The sequence below is a fragment of the Oratosquilla oratoria genome, chromosome 29, assembly GCF_046742065.1.
Source record: "Oratosquilla oratoria isolate Oo_2021 chromosome 29, ASM4674206v1, whole genome shotgun sequence".
Lineage (NCBI taxonomy): Eukaryota > Metazoa > Arthropoda > Malacostraca > Stomatopoda > Squillidae > Oratosquilla > Oratosquilla oratoria.
In genome coordinates, this window is record NC_134805.1 from 19,784,765 (window position 1) to 19,809,590 (window position 24,826).

The following is a 24,826-nucleotide window of genomic DNA, read 5'->3' on the forward strand; positions in this document are numbered from 1 at the left end:
CCCATCCATCCACCTCATCCTAGGACGCCCCCTCATGTTCACTCCCTCCACATCTGCCTTCCACACCTCTTTTACTAGTCTTTCTTCACTCATTCTTTCCCTGTGTCCAAACCATCCTAATATTCTTTCATCAACCCTATCTCCTAGCTCCCTTTCCACCCCCGTTCTCCTCCTCACCACTTTTTTTTTTGTCTACCTCCCTTGTTATGGGGGGAAAAAAGGTATTTGGTATATGCATGCACCAAGTTTTTACTTGACTGGTAGTGCTGCAGGGGAGGGAGAGATGGGTAAACTTTGTATATATCTGGACTCGGAGAAAACCTTTCGATACAGTACACATAAGAGATTGATACATGGTTTAAAGGCATGTTCCCTACATGGTGAAGCAGTACATATAAACTAGGTTTGGATATTTAGCCTTAGTGAGGGAGAGCTGTCCCTCTCTGTACTGTACGATCAGTGTGATGGGGAAAGGGTTATGGAGTTTGTTCCTGAGTTGCCAAATTGGTAAGGGCAGATGTGCTTAACTATCACTCTCCTTTATAAAGGCCATACATACAAAACTTGAAAGGAATTTGATTTGTAAGCATTTTAAATTTAATTTTTTGGCTGTTCATTTGTTAGCATTTAATCACTTTACAATTTTGCTTGCAGGTATTTAATGTCATATATTCAAAGCTTCCTAGTACTCAATGCCTTTGAGTATGTACCAGGTCCAGAAGCAAAGGATGAGCAAATTGCCGTGGATTCTCTCTCAACATACGATATTTTAGACAGAGCAAAGTTAGTATTTTAGAATTGAGTTGGACTTGTATTACAATGTAAACATATTAAATAAATTCCTTAAAATTTATAAAGACAGTTTACCAATTAATTTTATATGTAAAACAGGTATTGCTTGGATAAGGATGACTTGAACCATGCTGTTCGGTATATGAACCTTCTCCGTGGAGCACCAAGACACGTAGCAGCTGACTGGCTGAAAGAAGCACGACTGTTATTGGAAGCAAGACAAGCAGCAGATGTTCTCATGGCTCATGCTGCCGCCATTGCTGTTAAAACCTTGTAAACATTTGTTATTGGGAAGGTTGCCATTGTTGTAGGTTACCTTTTCATCACCTCACATGGGTACCAGTGCTGACCACCTTGTTGATAGTGAGATGACTGCGATTTTGATGCCTGGATAAGTATGAAATGTTCTTGAATTTAAAAACAGACTTTCTCCCTACCCCGGGACAGGATCGGATTATCACAAGGATCAGTTCCCTAAAGGAATTCCAAACTGTGCATGGATTAAATTTTTGTAATCCATTTAAATTTCTATGGAAAACACAAGTTTGACAGTAAAAATCAACTTAGTTTTAGGGTAATTTTCTTTCAAATTAGCTAAACATGTTAAATCCTCTCTCGAAGAGAATAAGATTGAATGATACTGTACTAGGAAAACTTTGCATTTACCCAAATAAGTTATAGCCGAAATTACCCCATTACTGAGCTCAAAGAACATCACGTGTACTGCAAGGTAATGCATGCGAGGGGGCAATCACCCATGGTTGAGGAACAACAACAACTTGTACTTAGAAGCAAATAAACCCACATCCTTTCCCAGTTGCTTAACTTGCTGGTAATGGTTGTCTATAGATAGCAAGAGATGAGCAGAATGCTGTTTCAATCCATGGGTGATTGCCTCTTATTATGCATTTTTTGCTAACATTGCAGCTAACATTAACATGCCAACTTATTTCACGTAATATTTCCGCTTCAAAATCAGCCATTTTTTATTGGGTGATAATTGGCCTTACTGCATATAATGTACATCAGTGAAACGATTAAGATTGCATTATTTTAGTATGATAATCTTTGTATATAATGTTCATAATATGTACAAGAAAGATATTCTATAAACATTGTATAATAGCTTTCATTTTCCCTCATCAATGCCATGGGTCAAGAACACCACTGTTCATAAAATACAGTTAAACAAGGATGGAAATAAGGATACCAATTTTCATATTTTTCTCCATACAGTCAGGGCATAAAGTATTGTTCAACTCCACCTCTTCTCTCGAGGGGAATTGAGTCTTCTGTATGTGTATGTATTTCTACTTGGTAAGTTATCCCACTCAGGGCGAGGTGAACTAAGGGCATGGTTCACTAAATTCCATGCTACAATATCTTCCAACACCGCCTCTGACCCAGGGCAGTGGACAAGATACTGGAATGACCCGTCATCCAGGAGGTGCCAAGATAAGAGGGAGGGTGGAGGGGAGTGGAGTGTATTTAGGGATAGAATGGGTGGGAATGGTTTTTATGCCTTTTTCTTTTTGGCTACCTCCCTTTTAATGGGGAAAAAGCCTTTGGTATATGTATGTACAAAGTCCACTGTAAGGGGCACTGTCCTAGCCTCCTGATAGGGGGAGTTTGTGACGTTAAACCAAATCATTAATATTTTTTGGGATAGGACCAAAGGCAATGCTACCAATATTACATACATATACCAAGGCTTTTTCCCCCTTACAAGGGGGGTAGCCAAAAAGAAAAAGGCATAATATCATTGCCACCCATTCCATCCCTGAATACACCACACCCCTCCACCCTCCCTCTTATCTTAGCACCTCCTGCATGACGGGTCATCCCTGCTACCAATATTAGTTTAAGCCATTACATCTTTTGAAGCGTTGCTGATTACAGGATAAGAGGGGAAGGTTTTAAAATGAAATATGCTACATTCTCTACACAAGTGCATGGCAACTTTGAGGTGGAAAAACAAAATATGTGGTCTTTGCCCATTGGTGCACAAGTTATAGCATTTGGAGAAGGTGGTTGGTATAAACAGCAGGGTGGATTCTAATGCAGAACAGGGCAAGGTTGTCAACATAAGTTGGCAGTTATTTGGTGCGTGTTGGGGGAGGGAGGGGTGGGTTGTGTCATGAACTGCTATAATGAGAATACAGAGGACACTTCCATGACACACACCCAACAAGGAATGTGGTTAGAATAGTTGTTAATCCCAGAAATCTAGAAAGAGCTTGCATAATCCTTATTTTGAGACCACCTCTTGAAAACCCTACATCATACAGACCAATCTCACCACTATCCAAACTAATGGAAAGGCTAGTAGCAACAAGAATCAAATCAGAAATACTTACCTCTCCAAACCAACATGGATGCAAAGGCGGCCCCTTCACCCATGTGGAGTAGATTACAGCACCTTGAATAAGGCTGCTTGATCATGTAGGCCTACTTTCAAGCTGTGCTGACCTTAACTGGCCGACACTGCCTGCTGTGTGGATTACGACTATGGGCTTCCAGCGAACCCTTTCTCCTGTCTCCTTTACAATTCTTATGCATTCACTGCTATATGCAATGCAAAATGATTAAAACTCCATTTCCTGCAGTCTATGACTCTTCACATTCACATCTAGATTTCTGCAATTTCTGGACCTACTGAACTAGATTAAAGCCCCATGTAGTCAGATTTATGGAGGGCTCACTGTATACAAAGATTAGATTTTACACTTTTATATACATTAACAAATACAAGTTTCCCATTGACAGTGAATTACATTTAAAGGTCAATGAACAATCAAAATTCATGTTAACCTTATATGGCATAAAGGGGCAAATTTGGCAATGTTCAGGATTTTGTAGTAACAGGCTTAATCAGCCCAAAAGCCTCTGTTCCATCAAGTATTATACAACTATTTCAAACATTTTGATCAACCCTTTCCAGCATTTGGATCCAAATTCAGCCTCTATGCTATATGGGTTACCCTTCTCATAACTAGTGTACAGGTATTCCTCTATTTATGCATGTTCTAGTAACACTTTTTGCTTTAACAAACTGTAGTACTAGAAATTCATTTTAAATCAGGGTTTTCAAATCACTTTTAAATGTTATGGGCCAATTGCATTTTCAAACTGTGTGCTGGCAACCTACATGCCACCAAGAGGCCACCTGGTACACTAACCACTGCTTTATTATTACAGTAGTAAAATATGTTCATTCATAATGTAGTATGTGCTTATTTAAAAAAAAAAAAAATTGACTATAGGTTTCATCCCATTTCCCATAACCATGGTGTAACTGTAGGTGAATCCACTCCATTTTCTATTTGCATGATTTTCTTATTGCGCAATGGCCAAAAGAACCCATATGTCGTGTAAATAGATGAACGCCTATACATTATTTTAAAGACTTAAAACTATCTTCTTCTTTTTTTTTTTTTTTTTTTTGTGAAACCATGATTTTATTAAGTCGGGAAAAGTAGCTTCTTTCTAAATACAATCTTGATTGAGAAACATTAGGGTAAATTTGTATCATATACCAAAAGGTTTCTTCCCCTTAATAAGGGAAGTAGCCAGCTAAGGCAAACACCCACCCTCCTCTCATCCACACCCATTTGTTATCCCTGTGGCTGAAAAGCCATCCCTGTCTCTTACCCACCACCTGGATCAGAAGCAATGCAGAAAGGCACAGCACTTCCACAGCAGGGCCAGACAACTAAACCTAGTTTACCCTGACTGCTTCTTTTACATGATGACCTTTGTTGTCCCCTCCCAAATTAGGACAATAGACAAAAAATCACTTTGGACCATGTCAGTTTATCATTGGTTCACAACCACTTCTTTCACACACCGAGGTGAAAAAAATGTTAAAATTACCCAAACACATAAGTAGTACACCATGGTACAAGATTTTACCTAACATTTCCCAAGAACCATAGCCAAAAGAGCCATACGAATGTACATTCCCCCTTCAGCTTGACGGAAGTATGCTGCCCTTGGATCAGTGTCTAGCTCTGGTGATATTTCTTGGTTCCTGGGCAGTGGGTGGAGGACAATCATGCGCTGTTTAGCATGAGTCATCAAGTGTGGGGTCAAGACGAGTTGTCCACATGCCTGAAATTGTCAAAAAAAGTCCAATATATATAGACATATGTATAGGTAGACAGATCTAAGCCATTTTTGAAGATATTTCTCCTCAATTACATAAAAAAAAAGTAAAAAAAAATTATGGTGCTTTCAATATAAAAGATGCTAGTATGGCATCTCTTAATGCACTGATAATATCAGCAATGAAACAAAATTCCAGTTTGGTGGAAGATACCTCAAAATTGTCACTTTTTTATGTTGGCCCTAGATTAATGCAGTGAAATTGTAATCTAAACAACATTCAGAATTACTAACCTCATCATACTCCTCCTGAGAAGCAAACCGCTCCTTTTGTATTCTAGTCATGTAAAGAACATCTGTATCTGGAAGGGCAGTCTCTAGTGACGAAAATTCCTCCTGTGAAAATACAAAATTTGTCAAAAAATCTTAGAGAACAATTTGTTCCAGGCTTAAAAAGTTTGACTAAACTCAATCCACCACAGAATACACTAGTTTCTCATTTTTACCTTCCAATATGTGAATTAACACATATGACGGTGGTTCTGTCAAGATGAAACTGAGGATGAATTGGTTTTAAGGCAAGGGTAACATGGGTGTAAGGTGCATGTATGCTTCAACTCTGCCACATACACACCATCCTTTGGAGGGGAAAAGGTCTTTTGGCATATGTATGAATGATAGGAGTAAAAGGGTTGTGTGTTATAGGAATGCATGAGGTTAGGTTCTTCCTCTCCCTTGCCTAACAACTTCACTTCAGGTAGCAGTATTCGAGTTACAAGATGACGCATCAAATTCTAATTTTTTTTGCTCGACGAAACACTACTTAGTCACTATTAACAGTGGTTAGGATTCAAATTTCTTAATTCTTTTAAATAAAATGAAAGTATAACTTTTGCAAACATTCCCACAATACCAACAATCTGCCACTTGCTGTTTCCATTACATTAGTCCCTATCAACAATTCTTTACCTGTTGAATGCCTCTGCTTGCAACATACTTCTGGATATGGGCTGGCATACCAAGGCCTTTTGGTGCAACGTAACGCAGGGTGATGTTGTACAGTGTGAGAAGACGGGATAAGGAATGCACAGTGCGGCCATGTTTCAAGTCTCCAACCTGTGCAAAAAATTTCACTCAGTACACTGTGTACATATAATAATCAAAGAACAGTTCCATACAAGCCCTGAAGTATACCGAATACAGGTAATGCAACCGAAATAATGATGTAATTAAGTTCACATTGCAAATACCTGGCAATGGTTGAACAAGGTTTCTCAACAACAAAAAGAGAATCAACTTACATGAGTGATTTCTCTTATATTTTGTCACTACACAAATTTTTCAGTGGATATGGAAATGAATATGATCATAGAAAAGTTCATCTTTACATAATGAATACTAAAAAGTGTAAACCTAACATGAAAATATATCGGTAACTAACCATAGTGATAGTAAGTCCATTGATGGTACCAATGTCCTCTCTGATGGCAAAGGCATCTAACAAAGCTTGAGTTGGGTGTTCACCTACACCATCCCCCGCATTTAGTACTGGTTTGCGGCTTACTGCTGCAGCACGCTGAAAAATATATTTTAATATATTAAAAACTGTGGACGAGACATGTAGGTTTAAAAGAGGATGGAGCATGGATGGCAGAGGTGGAATGAGTGAACTTAAGGGGAAGACCAAGAATGAGATGTATGGATGTGGTGAGGTGGGGGGTATGAGTAAAAGGTGAATGTCTGTTGAGCAGGGAAGGGAGAAGGCAAAAGGTAAGTGTGAGTGGAGGTATGTTGTAAACATACAACACATTGACAGCCCAAAGGTATTTCTCATCTCTATTTTCACAAGTGGGGATTAGGAAGGTCACCAAGTAAATGAAGTGGCTGGCCCTGCTGTGGATGTGCTGTGTCTTGCCACATTGCTTCTGCCCCAGGAAGTAGGCAGGAAACAGGGAAGACCTGTTATTCATGAAGAGGCAAGATAAAAATGAAACAAATGGAGTTTGGATGGGAGGGAGATGGAGAACAGAAGTGGGAAGAAAGATGTTGGAAAGAGTAGAGCAAAGAGTACAGAGGTGGTTTGGGCATATGGAAACAAAAGAACAAGTAAAGACTAAAAAAGTATGAAAAGATGAAGTGTGTGAAATAAGTGCAAGAACAAGAAAATGTGGTGGATGGATGGGATCAAAAAAGGGACTTTTCACCTGGGCTGATGTCTGGGGGGTTGTTGGTGGGGTAAAGAGTTTGGTCCGTTTTTAAGAGCTTGTTTGGCAATCTGGGTGTGCATATATTTGTGTGTGGATGTATTGTGTGGTGGTAGGTTTTCGTATATGTATTGGGCTCTACTATGGAAAAGCTATGACCTGTTGTATTTCTAATGATCCAAGCAGCATAGTGGAGAGCAGATTGACCCTTCATAAGGTGCCAAGATGAGAATGGTGGATGAACATGGTTCCTCCCTCCCCCACCATGCAGGTCTGTGCTTGGCTACTCCCTTAAAACTGGGAAAGGGCTTTTGGTATATATACACAGCTTTGTCATATCAGTTTGTACTAGTGCATTACATCAGAAAGTATTATCAAACATAAAATGATACCTACAGCAACAGCTCCAGGTTCTGGATGCCGAACAACCACAACATCTGCATAGCTGGACATCATCACCACTGAATCTATTGAGAAAGAATAGACCTGAAGCAAATGCCTCCTGGTGAAGCTACTTTGAGCTTGATATTCTATTGCAAATTGTCCAAAATACCTCCTTTACAAAAATTAATATCCGGGTGGAAAAGTAATTTACTTGGACTTTTATAGTCCCTTTCTGCATTTTTCTTCCATGAAGACTGATGGCATGCTCTAATTTTGCTACCCCTCTTACATTGGGGAAAAACACTATTGCTATATACATGTACAATCAGTACTAGTTGCACAGGCAACTATACTTAAAGATGACTATCTTACCTTCAAGAGTTTCTCCTTTCTTAACAGAAGAGGTGTTGGTGTCCATGGAAATTACACGACCTCCAAGCCTCTGCATAGCTGCCTGGAAGCTGCAGCAGGTACGTGTTGATACTTCATAGAACATGGTAGCCAGCATCTTGCCCTGTTAGATACACACACAAAAATAAAGCTGCAGCTATGCAAGATCTAGGAGCCGTGTACATACTTTACAAGGCTCTAGTTATATGATAATTAAAAAAGAGTATCATGCTAAGCTTGAATTTCATCCACAATGAATTTGCAGAAAAGCCATATTATATTATTGAGAAGGGAATAATTAGGAAGTTTCCTTGCCTTAAGGATATGTTCCAAGGGTCGCTCTTTGTTGACACATGCACGGAATGTCTGCGCAAGGTTGAATACATGATTGAGTTGATCTTTGGTCAGTCCTTCAACTGTCAACAAGTTCTTGCCCTGTTAAAAGAAAAATTCATACCATATTGTCTTATGGATATTATAGAAAAATGGTTACCTTGTTCAATTTTAAGCTAATATAATTATCAAAGCCCTATATAGAAAGAGCACATTTTTTTTTTTTTTTTTTTTGCATGTTGAACTCTTTCCTGGTCATTTTCTTACAATTTCATGTATGTACACACTCAAAACAACTCCATTTCCTAGGTATCCTTTTTATCACAAATACCTGAAGTCCATGAACTGAAGTAGCAACTCCTGGAAGACCAGAAGGAATGGAAGGCAGTGGCCGGACTGGGGAAGGATCACGCACTGGTCTCTGATGGAGTAAGGTCTCCTTCGGGTCAGACGGAGACAGTACTAACCTTGAAGGACGTTTGCCGTTCATGGCTCCAAGTTCAGTCAGCATTTCACTGTACAACTCTGTACAGGAAACAAGTGGTGGTATTGGTGGTGGTGATGTTGATGGTGGTAGTAATGGCAGTATTGGTGGTGGTGGTAATGGCAGTATTGGTGGTGGTGGTATTGGTGGTATTGTTGGGGTGGTATTGATGGTGGTGCTGGTAGTTTTGATGGTGGTGATATTGGTGGTGGTGGTGATATTGGTGGTGGTGGTGATATTGGTGGTGGTGGTGATATTGGTGGTGGTGATATTGGTGGTGGTGGTGATATTGGTGGTGGTGGTGATATTGGTGGTGGTGGTGATATTGGTGGTGGTGGTGATATTGGTGGTGGTGATTGTGTTGGTGGTGGTGATTGTGTTGGTGGTGGTGATTGTGTTGGTGGTGGTGATTGTGTTGGTGGTGATGGTGCTAGTGGTAATGGTCATAGTGATTGATCTCTTCTTACACGATAAAAAGGCAGGAGGGAATACTCTAACTTGACAAAGATACTGGAGTACCCCATCATTTCAAAACATCACCCATGTGACCTAATTAATTATTCTACCCACGATAATGGGTTCATTATTATTTATTCTCACCTGTGGTCTGGTCGAGTTGGTGACCTATGGAGGAGGTCACCGATCCGTTCAAGTGCATGGGCGGCTTCCCGTCAGTGCTGACGGTTATTTTTGTAGTAGTTATGCCTTTAGAGGGGAAATAATACCTTCATTAAATGTCTTTATTTACTAATATACTGTACATATTTGCATGCACGTGTACACATGCGCGCGAGTACATATGCATGTGTGTATTTCACCACGGACTTGGATCATGTGTTGGACTCTTAATCGACAGCTATTGCCTTCGCTGACGAGAGCTCAGAACTGTGTACGTGTGTGCACGCGCACATACGTAAACAAACACAAACACAAACACACACCACGCGCGCGTACGCACACATACACGTACATGGACATATGACGTATTCATATACATAGTCAAACACACACACACACAACTTCTTCCAGAGTTGGAGTGCCGGCTAGCAGTGCAACGATGCTGAAATTTTCAGCCCTGGTCGGGCCTAAAACTCAGATCACTATACTAGCGGTCGGGAACGGTACCACTGCATCGTCGAACCGGTGCTTGTGTGTATCTACCTAATTGTAAATTATGTGCATGCGTGTGTGTGATTCACCACGGTCTTGGATCACGTGTTGGACTCGTGATCGACAACCATTTCCCTCCCGGAAGGGTGCTCAGAGCTCATATGACCGATCGATTGGTAATTCTGTGACCTTATACGCACACACACACACAACTCCCTGCCAGCGAGAGTTGGAGTAACGACTCGCAGCACAACAATACTGAAATTATTTCAGTGTGTGCGTTTGTTTTAGTCTGTGTGCGCGCGAGCGCGCCTTCCCGGTGCGTTGAGCTTCGAGCTCGCCTTGGAACTGCGTGGACACCTGGGCTTATTTCCCAACGGTGACTGCCATCAGCCCCGGCAGCTGTCCGAGCACTTGGGGGGAGGCAAAGGCGAAGCGGCTTCGGGGTTAGAGCTCAGAGCCTCCTGGCGTAGGCTTCTCCACAGGCTCGGTGCGTCAACTTCTTCGCTACGATGACAAAATACATTTACCTATTCATTTATTCATTTTCTGGCTAAAGTTCTGACAGACCGACGGAACCTGACGAACGGATGGTCCTGACGGTCTGAATCCGATGGAACCCGACGGAAGGACATTCCCGACGGACAGATGTAATCCGACGTACGGTTCTTCTTCCGACAAGGAAAAAAAGGCCCTGTGTCCGGAAAGGAAACGAGGCACCTGACAAGTCCTGCTGACGTCACAGGAGTCTGATGACGTCAGGCGATTTCATTCAGCTCAGGAACGCGACACCACCGCACCGAAGGAGGAACGAGGAACAAAATGCTTCGCCACAAGGACGCACTCCATTTGATCCTGGCTAACGTCGGGCGGCGGTTTCATTCAGCCGCCATGCTTCTAGGACTCTCCGCGCCCCCGGCTTATTCGGGCGTTTTCCGCCCTCCCCGAGGGGAAAACGGGCGAGTCAGCCGGGAGCGCGGACGGCCGAACAGTCTTGCATTCGCCAGAATCGAGTCTGCGAAGGACTTGGTCGCCGCGCCGCTGTGGTTCTTCCCTCAGCTGAATAAAAAGCCGACTGGTTGGCCCTGGCCACAATAAAATCTCAATAGAATGTCACCTGGCCGAGGTGATGCTGTAGTCCGTCGCCTGGAATCATTTCACCTGCGATTTTGTCTCCTGGTAGACAATATTATGGTCCCCAAGAGGCCAATGTAGAGAGAAATTTTGATTTTTTTTTCAGTCTCTTCTATCCAGCTTTCCCGGTCGGCCGACAATTTTCTTCTTTTTCTCTTTTTTTTTCTCTTTTTCTTTTTTCTTTTGCTGGCCTGATTTTTTATTTTTTTTTAACTTTTCTTCTAGCTTTACTTGGCCAGCTGTCCTGGTCGACTGGCGGTTCCTCTCTCGGCTTGGTTCCCAGTCGGTCGTCCTTCTGCGCTTTCTGTAAATGGGCCCCCAGCTGTCGAAGAGCCCGAGGAGTCTGGGCAACCGACCTGGACACGGGTTGAGGACCTCCGAGATGAGCCAACCGTCGCGTGGACCCGGACAGACGGCGCGGGTCGTTCCTACAGGATTTTTTTTTTCATTACTCTTTTTTGATACCGCCAAGCGATTTTATTCAGTTCAAATAAAGCCCCTTCCGGGCATTTCACAGTTATATAGCCCGTCTTGTTTACCACAAAGACGACGGATTTTGTTTTTTACATATATTGTCACCATGCACTTTCATTCAGCTTAAATATACCAGTCTAGCATTAAAGGTTAATCGTGTGTGTTAGTGACCATTGGGAACGAAGGGCAAAACACCTTGTGATTCGGTAGGGAATACCCAATCACACGGTCACTCACAATACAATGTCAATAGTCCAAACATAAGTTTAGAAGAATTTTTTTTTATTATATATATATATATATATATATATATATACACATGTACACCCACCCACACGTATATACATATGTATACACATTCATATATACAAAATGATAATGATAAATAGACAACATTAAATAAATTAAATACATATCAAATAAAATAAAAGTAACCCTACCTGGAACTGCGGCTGAAGTGGCGGGCGCGGGCTGGACGACAGCTGCGGGCGCCGCCGCGGGCGTCTCCGATACGTGCGAGAGCGGCTGCAACTCCCGGACATCCTCGCCGTATCCGGGCGACACCAGAACCTACAGTACAAGAGGCATCCTGTCACGGGCTCAAACAAAGCCCATGGGAGTGACATGTCACCCCCCCCCAAAAAAAAAAAAAAAAAAAAAAAGAGAGAGATCCAGTCACCCAACGACCATCCCACGAGAAGGATCAACCCGTAATGATATCACGTTTGAATGTGCCCGACCATGGTCCTCGTCAATTCTGCCAAGTGTGATGATGAGAACGAGAAGATGGAGGCGAGGGTATGGTGAGGCTGAGGAGGATATAGACGAGGAGGGTGAGGACGAGGAGGGTGAGGAGAGTGAAGACGAGGATACAGATGAGGAGGGTGAGGACGAGAAGGGTGAGGACGAGGAGGGTGAAGTCGGTGATATGGTGAAGTTGGGGAGGATACAGGCGAGAAGGATACAGACGAGGATGATATAGACGAGGATGATACAGACGAGGAGGGTGAGGATGAGGATATGGTGAAGTTGGGGAGGATACAGACGAGGATATGGTGAAGTTGGGGAGGATACAGACGAGGATATGGTGAAGTTGGGGAGGATACAGGCGAGGAGGGTACAGACGACGAGGGTGAGGAGGAGGATCTGGTGAAGTTAGGGAGGATACAGACGAGGAGGGTGAAGACGAGGATATGGTGAAGTTGGGGAGGATACAGGCGAGGAGGATGAAGACGGTGACGGTGAGGACAAGGTGGATGAGGACAAGGTGGACGAGGTCAAGGTGGACGAGGTCAAGGTGGACGAGGTCAAGGTGGACGAGGACAAGGTGGACGAGGTCAAGGTGGACGAGGTCAAGGTGGACGAGGTCAAGGTGGACGAGGTCAAGGTGGACGAGGTCAAGGTGGACGAGGACAAGGTGGACGAGGTCAAGGTGGACGAGGTCAAGGTGGACGAGGTCAAGGTGGACGAGGACAAGGTGGACGAGGACAAGGTGGACGAGGTCAAGGTGGACGAGGTCAAGGTGGACGAGGACGAGGTGGACGAGGACGAGGTGGACGAGGTCGAGGTGGACGAGGACGAGGTGGACGAGGACGAGGTGGACGAGGACGAGGTGGATGAGGACGAGGTGGGTGAGGACAAGGTGGACGAGGACGAGGTCAAGGTGGATGAGGACAAGGTGGGTGAGGACATGGTGGGTGAGGACACTGTGGGTGCGGGAACGGTGGGCGTTCCTAAAGTAGTGCCTCGAAACCGGGCCTTTGGGGCTACCCAAAAATGCATCATGGAGGAAACATTAACCAACTTCGTTTCGAATTGTAGTTTGGTTCTCTTATTACCGAAAAAAAATCGAGTCCCTAGATTTCAGCTGTTTGTTCATAGAAGTCCTCTGGAGAACTAGCAATTTTATCTTTCAACTGCTCTAACTGCTGCTGCTAGTCTCAGCAGCGGAATGCCAGCAAGAACCAAACAGCAGTGCCGCCTCACGGAAACCATTCGAATCACCGCGACGACATTACGTCATCATCGTCGCGATATCAGAATCCAATTATAGCGACACTTACAAGGAGGGGGAGGGGGTGCAGTATCAGCATACATCCACCTACAATCGTCCAAAACCCATTCGCTGTCCCTTACCACCGTAGGTCCTCGTTTTTGAAGGGTCATCCCTGTATCCTGCCACAATGCTCAGGTCAAAAGCAACACAAGACGACAAAATGTATTGGGAAAAATACAAAACCATGAAAACGAGTGAAAAATACATTCATCAAACTAAGCTAAAGCAAATGCCTAAGATGCACAAAACGAGATGTAGATCAAATAAAAAATACACGGGAGTATGAAAAATACAGATCATGGAGAAAAAAAATACAAGTAAATAGGCGCACAATGGGCAAATGGACGACGCAAGGTCAACGAAAAAATAAAAAATAACAAGTGAAAAATAAGAGCTAAAAACCACAACAAATTCCACAGCGCACAGTCGTCGTTTCCTAGTGGTCGGTGCGCTTTATCCTCGAAGGCAGACAGTTGCCAATTCTTATCAGCCATGGTCCGACTAGCGATAGGACAACAACACTAAAATTATTTTTTTTTTACTAATGTCACTGTAAATACCTTGCTCACCTCACTTCCCGCAATGAATGTTATTTGCTTATTATGATGTACATTTTGTTTAACATATTCAGGAACGTCTGCAGGAATCTTTGTAGAGGGGGGGGGAGTGTAACATTAAAGATATACATATATAATTAATGGCATACGTTTATATCAAGATATATACTTCAAAATGGCCGCATGGGCATATATTTACATTATCTACACAAACTACATTTTGACTTTCATCCATACGCTGAAATTCTATAAATTAGAAAATTAACGAAAATATAAGTGACGATGGGCAGAGTTTCAAACAACTTAGATTTCTAGAGGGGGTGGGGGAGCTGTCAACCCCCTTCTGGTTTTTTTTTTGGGGGGGGGGGCTAATGACACCCCCCCTTGTCCCCACCTATGAAAGCTCATGAACATGTTCACAAATTTCAACAGGAATGATCGACAGAAACTTGATTTAATTAATAAAGAAATTATCTCTTTAATACAGCATACTGTACTTCTATATCTACAGATAAATTATTTTAGTCAGCCCATGGGTTCAGTCGTATCCTCATTAATCCGTAGATGACTGCGATTATTCTATTTTATTTATTCTTACTGTTAAGGCTCTCTTATCCGAAGAAAAATCCTTCATCATTTAGAGTCATTCAAGTTATTCCATGCAAATGCAGCATTATACCTATGCGCATAGCTGCCTAGTGTAGGCCTTATGGTCTCTTGCAGTCTCCTTCATTCTTATGTTATCAGACAATACTTTGCTGAAGGAGGAAAGAGCAGGTTGTAATCGTCCTTTTCGCATTATTATGTACTATTATTATTACAAATATGATATATTTTCTTCATTATGTTTAGCTCTGGTAAACAAGTATCTCTTTCCTAACAGACAAAGCGTGTTGGCCTGACCAGCCAAGAACGCTTCAGTGTCAATCAAATATACTCGTAATTCGATTTACTACAAAAAAATACTATATTTCCTATTCCAAGTCTTAATTATTATCTTAATTCAAAGAAACTTGTAATCTAAATGCAAGAATATTTTACTTGTACATCTATGCTACTAGACCTGACCACGTGACTTCTCTGGTCACGTGATGACGCGCCCACCTTGGGTTAGCGTTATTTGACGCGACAAACTTCGCCTCGCTACCAGCCAGACCAGATGTATAGACGACTCCTTAGAAGCTGAACCATGCGCTGTGTGCGACCGTCATACGCATAGAACCTCTTGTTACTAACCGTGATAGATACAACTCCAAAACGACCTCCAAATTTTAATTTCTCGAAAACTTGTATATTTATAGCATTTCTGATTGCCTCAGAAATCAATGTAAGGCTGAAGATTGTGAAGTTCGTGTGAATGGAGACGAGTGATAATATCGGACACGATTGTGAGGATGTTAGTAGGTTGGTGAGAGTAAAGGTGGTAGTGAAGATGGAAATAGTGTAGATGGTGAAGTAGATGATGGTAAGGGGGTAGGGAGAGGGTGCCAAGGGGTGGTAAAGTAGACAGTGGTGAGGTAGACAGTGATGGAGACCTTTAAAGGAGATGGTGGCGAAAATGGCGCTACGACGAACGGGCGTACCTGGCCATCGACATAGGCGACCTCCCCGCGAAGAACTACTCGCTGGACGCGACCCGTGACCTTTGTCCCGGCAAAGGGAGTCCACTTGGCCTTGCTGAAGGGTGGAGCATCCGGAATGGTCCACTGGGCGTCGAGGTCGACCTCGATGTAGGTCCGGGGTTGCCTCGGCAGCTGGAAGATGCGGCGGGGGTTGTGGTGCAGCTTGTTGACCAGGTCCTGGTAGAAACGTGGGACAAACGCGTTATTTCCACACTAATGTCGCCCAAGTCAGTTTCGTACGCTCAAACGAAAATGCGTAGAGCAAATATACACGACATCGTGTATCCGTTATTATGGACCATGTATTTAGAGAAAACACGATCGTTATTTGCACAAAAAGGGTTGGTTGGTTTGGACCCCACACTTCCGTTCAATCATTTGACATAATACTGAATAACCCCATTCGTAGGCGACTTGACGTCACTCAGAAGCTTCGCCTCTTTGTATCATACATGGACAAACTTTGTATAAAAAACAAGTTGAACGACACTAAATTAACAATTTATACCCACCAAATAACAGACTATCTCATTCTGACGAAATGGAGGGTGACGTCATGTCGCTTGTTAGATGTGATGACGTCAACAGGGCATAATGAACTCTAATTTGTCTTTGGGCCCACCTAAAATTTACAAATGTACAAACTGTCTACGTGAAAGGAGGCGGGGCTTGTGACGTCACATCACCCTAAAACGTGAAGATTCTGTGTAGCTCCTGGGTCTCAACCCCCCCCCTCTTTCCAATCCTCACAGAGAGCATACGCGAGTTCGTAACGAGAGAGCCACTCTTACCTCCATGGTGAGTCGTCCCTTGGAGACGGCGGTGAGCAGAAGAGGCAACATCGTTTCGAGTCCGGGGAAACCTGGGGGCGCCTTGGTCCCGTCTTTCTCCTCCCTCGTATGCGGAGCTGCAGACAATAGGGCGTTGCATGCAATGGTTATACTGTGTTTAAACCTTTCCGTGCCTGGTGGCAACTTGTTCCTTCTTTACTCCTGTTGTCGCTTAGATATGCAATTTAGTTGTGTGAACCATTTTGTAGCAATAGCCGCCCCCCCCCCAAAAAAAAAAAAAAATATATATATATATATACATATATACACACACACACACACACGGGTACTGGTGTGCAGGTCCTTGTCTGGAGATTATAAAATGTAGACTGGTTTGTATTGTAAAGTGATAGGGAGCGAGTTATTCTATGGGAGAATATTAGTGCTTCGGAGGTTTGTGGCAGTCTCTCTCCAAAGGGGGATGTTTTACATTGAAGTCTCCCAGTAGATAGGGAGGGTAGTAGTTGGGTAACAAGGTCAGATGGGATTTCTCAAATGAAACTTCCTGTTGAGGTGATGTAGGAAAACTCTGGCTACAGTGACTTGGAGAGGGATGCGAGTAGTGTTTACTATACAATCTAAAGATGACACAGGATGACCTCTGCTGTAGTTCGCACATTTGGCTGGGTTTGGGCATGAAGCATCACGTGCAGGGGGACTCAGCAACGCGCACATGTGCCAAACAACGACATCACTGTTCAAACCGCTAGCAGTAATCGTCGCTGCGTGGACGCGGGCAATACTCCTCGACTTTGTTTTAGGTAACCAATGATTAGGTAGGTTCGAAGTTGGGCTCGATTGAAGGTCACTATTAGCGTGGGGGCACTGACCTTTGTATCGTTTATAGTTGTCTCAACCCAATATACTTCCATTTTCTTTGGTCGTCATTCTTTCCACTATTTCCTCTAAGTGGTATCGTAGAAGTGTTGTGTGGACTCCTTCTGCAATAGTGTTAAATGTTTTATTCAGTGATTTTTGGACTGGAGTCTCTGCCAGGGTTATCTAGGCTTTAACTTTGCCATACTGAATTCTTTATTCTGCTTCTACCGTTTGAGAATCTTCCGACTCGGGACCAAACATCGCAGGCCGTTCCGCATCCGTCTTAAAATTCCTCATAAGCATTCACGGGGCCTTGTTATCGACTCGCTCTTCAGGGTTCAATTCGTCTTGTATGAGTCATGTTAGTGGCTTGCGGGGCTGGGTAGGTTCGGGAGTGCAATGCAGCTTAATGGTTTTGGGGTTTGCAGTCACTGATTGTGGTACAGTACTTGGTCTATTGATAACGCCTACGGCGGCGATTATTACCTCTGGGGGCGGTGGGCAATTTTCCTGTGTTAATATTTACAGGAAACTCGTTGGCTGAGCGGGTTAAGGCGTCATTACTTGCGGCGAAGGTCGAGGGGATGGGGGTTCGAATCCTGCCAACGGGGGAGTTGAACCAAGGGAACGGTTCATTAGATTCCACGGTACAAACTCCTCTGTAAGGGGCGCCGTCCTAGCCTTCCGATGGGAGGAGTTTGTGACGTTAAACCATATCAAATCAAATCACTATTGTAGATTGTTCTCGATTCTGGTTGCAATAGGGGGGGGCGACCTTGACTTTAGGAGAACTATTGTTCCCTCCGTGCTCTTGTTGTTTGTTGTGGTGGTTGTGGTGACGGCAGTGGTACTGGAGGTGGTGGCAGTGGTACTGGAGGTGGTAATGGTATTGGAGGTGGTATTGGTATTGGAGGTGGAAGTATTGGTGGTGGTGGTAGTATTGGTGGGAGTATTGCTACTGGTGGTAGTATTGGTACTGGTGATAGTGGTAGTGGTGATAGTATTGGTGGAGGTCGTCATCGTCCTCATCACATCACAACTACTCACACCTCATTTGGGTGACCTTTCTGTGGGGCGTCTCCCAAGGCCTGGATGGGCAAAGAGGAAAGGGAGACCATACTTGATCCATCTATTTTAGCCTCTCTTCCCCATGTGGGGCGAGAAGGACGGTCCCTAAACATTATTTGCAACGTTGGCGACACGAAGACTTTCATCATAAATGCTGAAGATCTGAAACCTACATCTTATAGCCCAATAACACTTGGATGGAATTCTACTGCGTTAAGATGGATGGTACGACCTTCTTCCGGGCCTCCTACACATATACGCAGAATACGGTGTAGACATATCAAGAGGATGCAGTGAGTATTAAGAATCATATGAATACAAATATTAATGGTAACAACTAAAACGCACTTCAGACATGAAAAGTCTACAGTAGGCACCATGCAAAAGCATTTTTTTTTCAGTGGTAGCAACTGAAACTTTCGCACGGACGTAGTCTCGACTGCGCATGCGTCGAACCTCGACCCCTTAAACACGATGACGTCATTTAAGAACTTGGTTCTCGCTGAAGAGTGACGACTATTTAGTAAAAAAAAAAAAAAAAATGTCCTCGAGGGGACCCCGAGGCGGGCGTAGGTCTTCCATTCTGCCAAATAAAACCTGCCGTCCTCCTTGGCCAAGACAAAATTGACCAAGTTTGCCACCGTACTGCCGCAGACCCTCGAGGTGTCCGTGAGATCCATCTGGCAACACTGGTGGAATGTCAACCACAGGCAGTGTGTATCCAGCGGTCGTCAGGAGTATGTCATGAATCGTCGGAAAAATAAACAAATAAATAAAAAATAAATTAATAAAAAACAGCGGTCGTCAGGAGTATGCATCATGAATAGTCGGGTAAAAAAAACATTGTGTACCGATTATTTCTGTAATTATATTTTCGTTGCTGTTATTTTGTGTTTGTCTCCCTTTCTGTGCCAACCAGCTATGTGAGGGAGATGTCATCTGTTTATTTTCTGTCATAAAATGGGTCCTTAGTTAAAAAAAAGTTTTGAGAATGAATTCCTGCCCTAGGGTAAGTATTCAACTGAACTCACCATATTGAGTTTGCAAAACACTGAATACACACACACACACACACACACACACACACACACAAGCACACACACACACTGATGTCCTCAAACTCACGACTCGATGTCGACTTGATCAAAATCTACAATTCCTACAAAATACACATCCCGAGGTTGTCCTCGACCAAAAACTTAACTCACCGTGGTCAGTGGCGAAGCAGTCGATGATGTCGAGGTTCTCCCAAAGGGCCTCCTGGTCTTCGCGGGACACGAGGGCGGGCCTCACCTCGCCGCGGCCCCCGAGTTTTTTCGCGTCCTCCTCCGTCAGGAACAAGTGGTGGGGACACACTTCGCAGGTCACAGCCATGCCCTACCGAAGTGAGAGAGGCGGAGGATCGATGGTGGGTTAACACGATGGGTTCTAGGGTAATCGTCGACTATGGGGTCCGAGTTTAAAACCGTATTATGCTCCTGGTTCCATGGACCACTGTTCATATAATTATGGTTTGACTTATCGGCCTGATCAATATACAGGAAACCCTCGATATAACGGACCTCGATATACCGGATATCAGATATACCTGACAAAAACTCTGACACGGTTATAACGGATCTTCGGATATAACGACAGACCCCTGTCCTCATATCGTCCGTTATATCGAGGTATTTACTGTAATTTCTAATCCTACTAATTTCTATTACCGGACAAACTTCGGGATATTACGGATCTGTCCGGTATTTCCATCGGATATAACGGATCTTCGGATATAACGCCAGACCCGTCTCCATATCTTCCGTTATATCGAGGGTTTACTGTAAAAAAAAAATCGTACAGTGATTCTATTTAGCTTGACGGAGGTTCTACTGTGTCAGTCAAGTCTCTCGATGTACCCCTTTAACGGTCATAACAACTTTCAACATCTCATTCTCGATCTCGTCAGACTTGTTCAGCTCTTGGAAATGCCCAGTGTCCTCCAAAAGGGTTAAAAATCGCAGTAGGTTCTTAAAATCAAGGTTCTACGTAGAAATATATTCTGTACCTTTGCAAGCGCGTATTTTGGAGGATACTGTGTACAATAAAGTCTAACCTAAGGTTACTTCACCTCAAGAACAGTAAAGGAACTCTTGATAAGTCTGTAACATGCATGCTAAATATCCTATTCAATTTCAGCTGGGGAATTCCTTCTTCATCTTGCCACAGCAAGATGCAGGGTGTGGTGATGCCCTCAAGTGAATCAAATGAAGCCAATTGTACATTTGGTCTCCCCAGACACAAGGTTCGAAATGCTCTAGCACGGTCAGACTTCTTCACCATTCGCTCCAACAGATTCAGATACTACAATGACCTCGATCATTACAGCGTTGGATGCTGTGACCTACTCCGATCTCTTTTTTAAACCCTCGAACTACTTTGCTTCCACAGGTACGTGTGTTATAACCTTATACTAAAACTACCCATATACTACACAGGTAACACATATGCATACATTCGCGTGCAGACATGTATACACACAACACTATTATAATACAGTGTTGTGTGTATATTATACCAAAAACAACAACAAGGGAGGACTTTGCCTTCCGCCACTTACCTTGGCTTTGGCGGCTCTGATGATAAGGACTTCCTCCTTGCGGGCCACGTGACACACATGGACGGAGCGGCCCGCCAGCTGGGCCAGGAGGAGAACGGCCGCCGTGGTGCGGCCCTCGGCGTGGACACAGACGGGCATGGACCTTGGCCACGATTCCAGATGCTGTCGGAGGACAGGAAGACATGGCCATCAGGCGACTTGTCTGACTTACGACTTTTCCCAGGACTTTAACAACAGGACTCACACATCCGGCTTAGCCTTTGAGCTCTCCAGGAGGAAACGTTGGACTGTTGTCTGTGATACAGACTGGGAATTCTTAATACTTTCGGGGTGTTTTTGCCTGTCATGATAAAAAAAATTGCGCCATACCGGACAAGACCCAATAACTTCCTTGTGTGTGAAAACAGGGTCAATATAATAGGCCGTGTGCATGTCTGAGGATGTAATATACGAAAGCGCTCTGCTTCGTTAGTTTCTTTTTCCAAGTGGTCTACTTTGCATAAGTGAACACACGTACCCGTAGGTGTACATGTAGGTGTAGGTAGGTGTACGTGTGTGCACGTGCGTGATTCACCGTGGTCTTGGATCACGTGTTGGACTTGTGATCGACAGCTATTTCCCTCCCGTAAGAGCTCAGAGCTCGCATATGACCGATCTATGGGCGATGCTGTGACCTTACACGCACAAGCACACCCAATTCCCCGCCCACGAGAGTTGTAGTAACGACTCGCAGCGCAGCGATACTGAAATTATTTCAGCCCTGAGCGGGATTCGAGCTCTGACTGCCGTAGTGGCGGCCGCGATCCCTACCACAAGGCCATCGAGGTGTGTGTGTGTGTGTGTGTGTGTGTGTGTGTGTGTGTGTGTGTGTGTGTGCGTGTGTGTCCTGTGGTATAAAATTAGTCACCTCCTTTCAGAGTTGATCTAATTTAAAGCTGACGTTGCCTGACATCGCAACTCATCCTCATCGTCAAGAATGTAATCTGATTAAATGTGAATTCTGATAATGTTCTGAAAGTCAACCCACTGATAACACAGGAGGAGGTAGTCAACATGAACGAGGAAAAAATAAACACATCGGAGATAGAAGAGGAAGAGGAGAGGAGGAAGAGGAAGAAGAAGAAGAGGAGGAAGAGGAAGAAGAGAAAGAAGAGGAAGAAGAGAAAGAAGAGGAAGAAGAGAAAGAAGAGGAAGAAGAGAAAGAAGAGGAAGAGGAGGAAGGGGGGAAAAAGAAGAGGAAGAGGAGGAAGAAGAGGAAGAGGAAGAAGAGGAAGAGGAAGAGGAGGAAGGAGGAAAAAGAAGAGGAAGAGGAGGAAGAAGAGGAATAAGTAGGAATAAGAGTAGGAAGAAGAGGAAAAAATTAAGATAATGATGATAAAGAGGATAAAGAAGACTATTAAGAAGAAAAGAAGGTCAAATTCTTGGTCTCGAGGGCAAACTTGTTATCACACTGGGCAGAAACACAAGAACACTTGGACGATTTCCCTCGTCCTACACTCCCACAGCCCAAGGTCACGCCCTCGCCTCCCCCCCCCCTTCAGGTAATTTCATCCTCGGCAGAAAATCTCAAGGGCACACCACATCTCAGGGGGAGGGAGGGGGAAGGCAGGGGGAGGGAGGGGGAAGGCAGGGGGAGAGGGGTGGGAAGAGAGGGGGAAGGCAAGTGGGAAGAGAGGGGGAAGGCAGGGGGAGAGGGGTGGGAGGAAGGCAGGGGAAGAGGGGTGGGAGGAAGGCAGGGGGAGAGAGAGAGGGGTGGGAGGAAGGCAGGGGGAGAGAGGGGTGGGAAGAAGGCAGGGGAAGAGGGGTGGGAGGAAGGCAGGGGGAGAGAGAGAGGGGTGGGAGGAAGGCAGGGGGAGAGAGGGGTGGGAAGAAGGCAGGGGGAGAGAGAGAGAGGGGTGGGAAGAAGGCAGGGGGAGAGAGAGAGGGGTGGGAAGAAGGCAGGGGGAGAGAGAGAGAGGGGTGGGAAGAAGGCAGGGGGAGAGAGAGAGAGGGGTGGGGAGAACTAAGGGGGAGAGAGAGTGAGGGGTGGGAAGAAGGCAGGGGGAGAGAGAGAGAGGGGTGGGAAGAAGGCAGGGGGAGAGAGAGAGAGGGGTGGGAAGAAGGCAGGGGGAGAGAGAGAGGGGTGGGAAGAAGGCAGGGGGAGAGAGAGAGAGGGGTGGGAAGAAGGCAGGGGGAGAGAGAGAGAGAGAGAGAGGGGTGGGAAGAAGGCAGGGGGAGAGAGAGAGAGAGAGAGAGGGGTGGGAAGAAGGCAGGAGGAGAGAGAGAGGGGTGGGAAGAAGGCAGGAGGAGAGAGAGAGGGGTGGGAAGAAGGCAGGAGGAGAGAGAGAGGGGTGGGAAGAAGGCAGGAGGAGAGAGAGAGGGGTGGGAAGAAGGCAGGAGGAGAGAGAGGGGTGGGAGGAAGGCAGGGGGAGAGAGAGAGAGGGGTGGGAGGAAGGCAGGGGGAGAGAGAGAGAGGGGTGGGAGGAAGGCAGGGGGAGAGAGAGAGAGGGGTGGGAGGAAGGCAGGGGGAGAGAGAGAGAGGGGTGGGAGGAAGGCAGGGGGAGAGAGAGAGAGGGGTGGGAGGAAGGCAGGGGGAGAGAGAGAGAGGGGTGGAAGGAAGGCAGGGGGAGAGGGGAAGAAGACAGGTAGTCAGGGACGGAGGAAAACGGGGAGACATGAAAGGGGGGAGAGTGGGAGGGAAAGGGAATGATGGAGTGCCGGGTCGGAGTGTAACGATGCTGAAATATTCAGCTCTCGCTCTCTCTCTCTCTCTCTCTCTCTCTGTCTGTCTGTCTGTCTGTCTGTGTGTGTGTGTGTGTGTGTGTGTGTGTGTGTGTGTGTGTGTGTGTGTGTGTGTGTGTGTGTGTGTGTGTGTGTGTGTGTGTGTGTGTGTGTGTGTGTGTGTGTGTGTGTGTGTGTGTGTGTGTGTGTGTGTGTGTGTGGGCGCGCGCGGTGCATGGAGCTGCCTTGTGGTCTCTTGCAGTCTCCTTCATTTTTATGTTTTTATGTACGTACGCTTGTCCCGAGGACAAGAACAGAGAACGGGGCCGACGCACCTTGAGCCAGGTCGTCGTGTCGTCGAGCCTGAGGGTGGTGAAGGTCTCGTTGAGGTACATCTTGAGGGCCGCTGCTCGAGGGGCCAGCGCGGCCAGGGAGGCGTGGTTCTCGTTAGACGCGCCCATGAAGATTGCGTAGTCGCAGCGGGCGCCCCTGCTCGCCACCTGGAGGACAAGAAGGCAAAGGAGGTCGATCACACTCCTAGGTCGATCAGTGACCTCTTTGTCGTCAACCGATTTCATTCTGCTGAGGACTGAATTTTTTTTTTTTTTTTTTTTTTTTTTAAACGGAAGTCTGGCGTTCACAGTAATAGATTCTATCAAATATGTCGCCGTGAACACCGGGTTAACAAGTGCTACAAGCATTAATAAGAAAAGGTCTAACTTCAAACCAAACCGTGATTTTACCAGAAATTAATGAACCACTGAAGAAAAATAAATAAATAAATAAAATAAAATAAAATTTATATATATATATTATATATATATTATATATATATTATATATATATTATATATATTATAATCTCTCTTGATGGCGCAGGATCGAGTCCTTGGCTGTACCACGTTTCAATTTCTGTATGTGTGCCCCCCCTCGAGTTTCTCGATGTTGATGACTTAGAATTAAAGTGAACTGTGGTTGATAAATGTAATATATAAATATATATATATATATATATATATATATATATATATATATATATATATATATATATATTTATTTAAGATTATTTCAGACAAATGAGAGAGAATGTGGGTGGGGAAGGGCAAACGAAGATGTGTTAGGAATAGAGTTTATTGCCCTAACGTTGCGACCAACTTGGTCTTCTTC

The 24,826-nt window shown here is 44.5% G+C and overlaps 2 protein-coding genes across 15 annotated transcripts in view; one reads left to right on the top strand and one right to left on the bottom strand.

The window, feature by feature from the left end:
* Window positions 1-1,915, top strand: part of Mitofilin (inner membrane mitochondrial protein mitofilin) — a 37,014-nt gene extending 35,099 nt beyond the window's left edge. For all 13 annotated transcript variants that reach the window (XM_076211813.1, XM_076211816.1, XM_076211814.1 and 10 more), the window contains 2 exons: window positions 655-783; window positions 892-1,915. In XM_076211813.1, coding sequence (XP_076067928.1) covers window positions 655-783; window positions 892-1,069 — 307 coding nt within the window. In that variant the 3' untranslated portion in view covers window positions 1,070-1,915. The remainder of the gene's footprint in view (window positions 1-654; window positions 784-891) is intronic.
* Window positions 1,916-4,210: 2,295 nt separating this feature from the next.
* Window positions 4,211-24,826, bottom strand: part of r (carbamoyl-phosphate synthetase 2, aspartate transcarbamylase, and dihydroorotase rudimentary) — a 147,393-nt gene continuing 126,777 nt past the window's right edge. For both annotated transcript variants that reach the window (XM_076211810.1, XM_076211809.1), the window contains exons 31-45: window positions 23,996-24,160; window positions 20,961-21,122; window positions 19,570-19,738; window positions 16,436-16,551; window positions 15,606-15,821; window positions 11,850-11,979; window positions 9,292-9,396; window positions 8,539-8,732; window positions 8,190-8,309; window positions 7,857-7,998; window positions 7,497-7,567; window positions 6,338-6,472; window positions 5,866-6,012; window positions 5,191-5,292; window positions 4,211-4,902 (exon numbers count right to left, since the gene is read on the bottom strand). In XM_076211810.1, coding sequence (XP_076067925.1) covers window positions 4,705-4,902; window positions 5,191-5,292; window positions 5,866-6,012; window positions 6,338-6,472; window positions 7,497-7,567; window positions 7,857-7,998; window positions 8,190-8,309; window positions 8,539-8,732; window positions 9,292-9,396; window positions 11,850-11,979; window positions 15,606-15,821; window positions 16,436-16,551; window positions 19,570-19,738; window positions 20,961-21,122; window positions 23,996-24,160 — 2,172 coding nt within the window. In that variant the 3' untranslated portion in view covers window positions 4,211-4,704. The remainder of the gene's footprint in view (window positions 4,903-5,190; window positions 5,293-5,865; window positions 6,013-6,337; window positions 6,473-7,496; window positions 7,568-7,856; window positions 7,999-8,189; window positions 8,310-8,538; window positions 8,733-9,291; window positions 9,397-11,849; window positions 11,980-15,605; window positions 15,822-16,435; window positions 16,552-19,569; window positions 19,739-20,960; window positions 21,123-23,995; window positions 24,161-24,826) is intronic.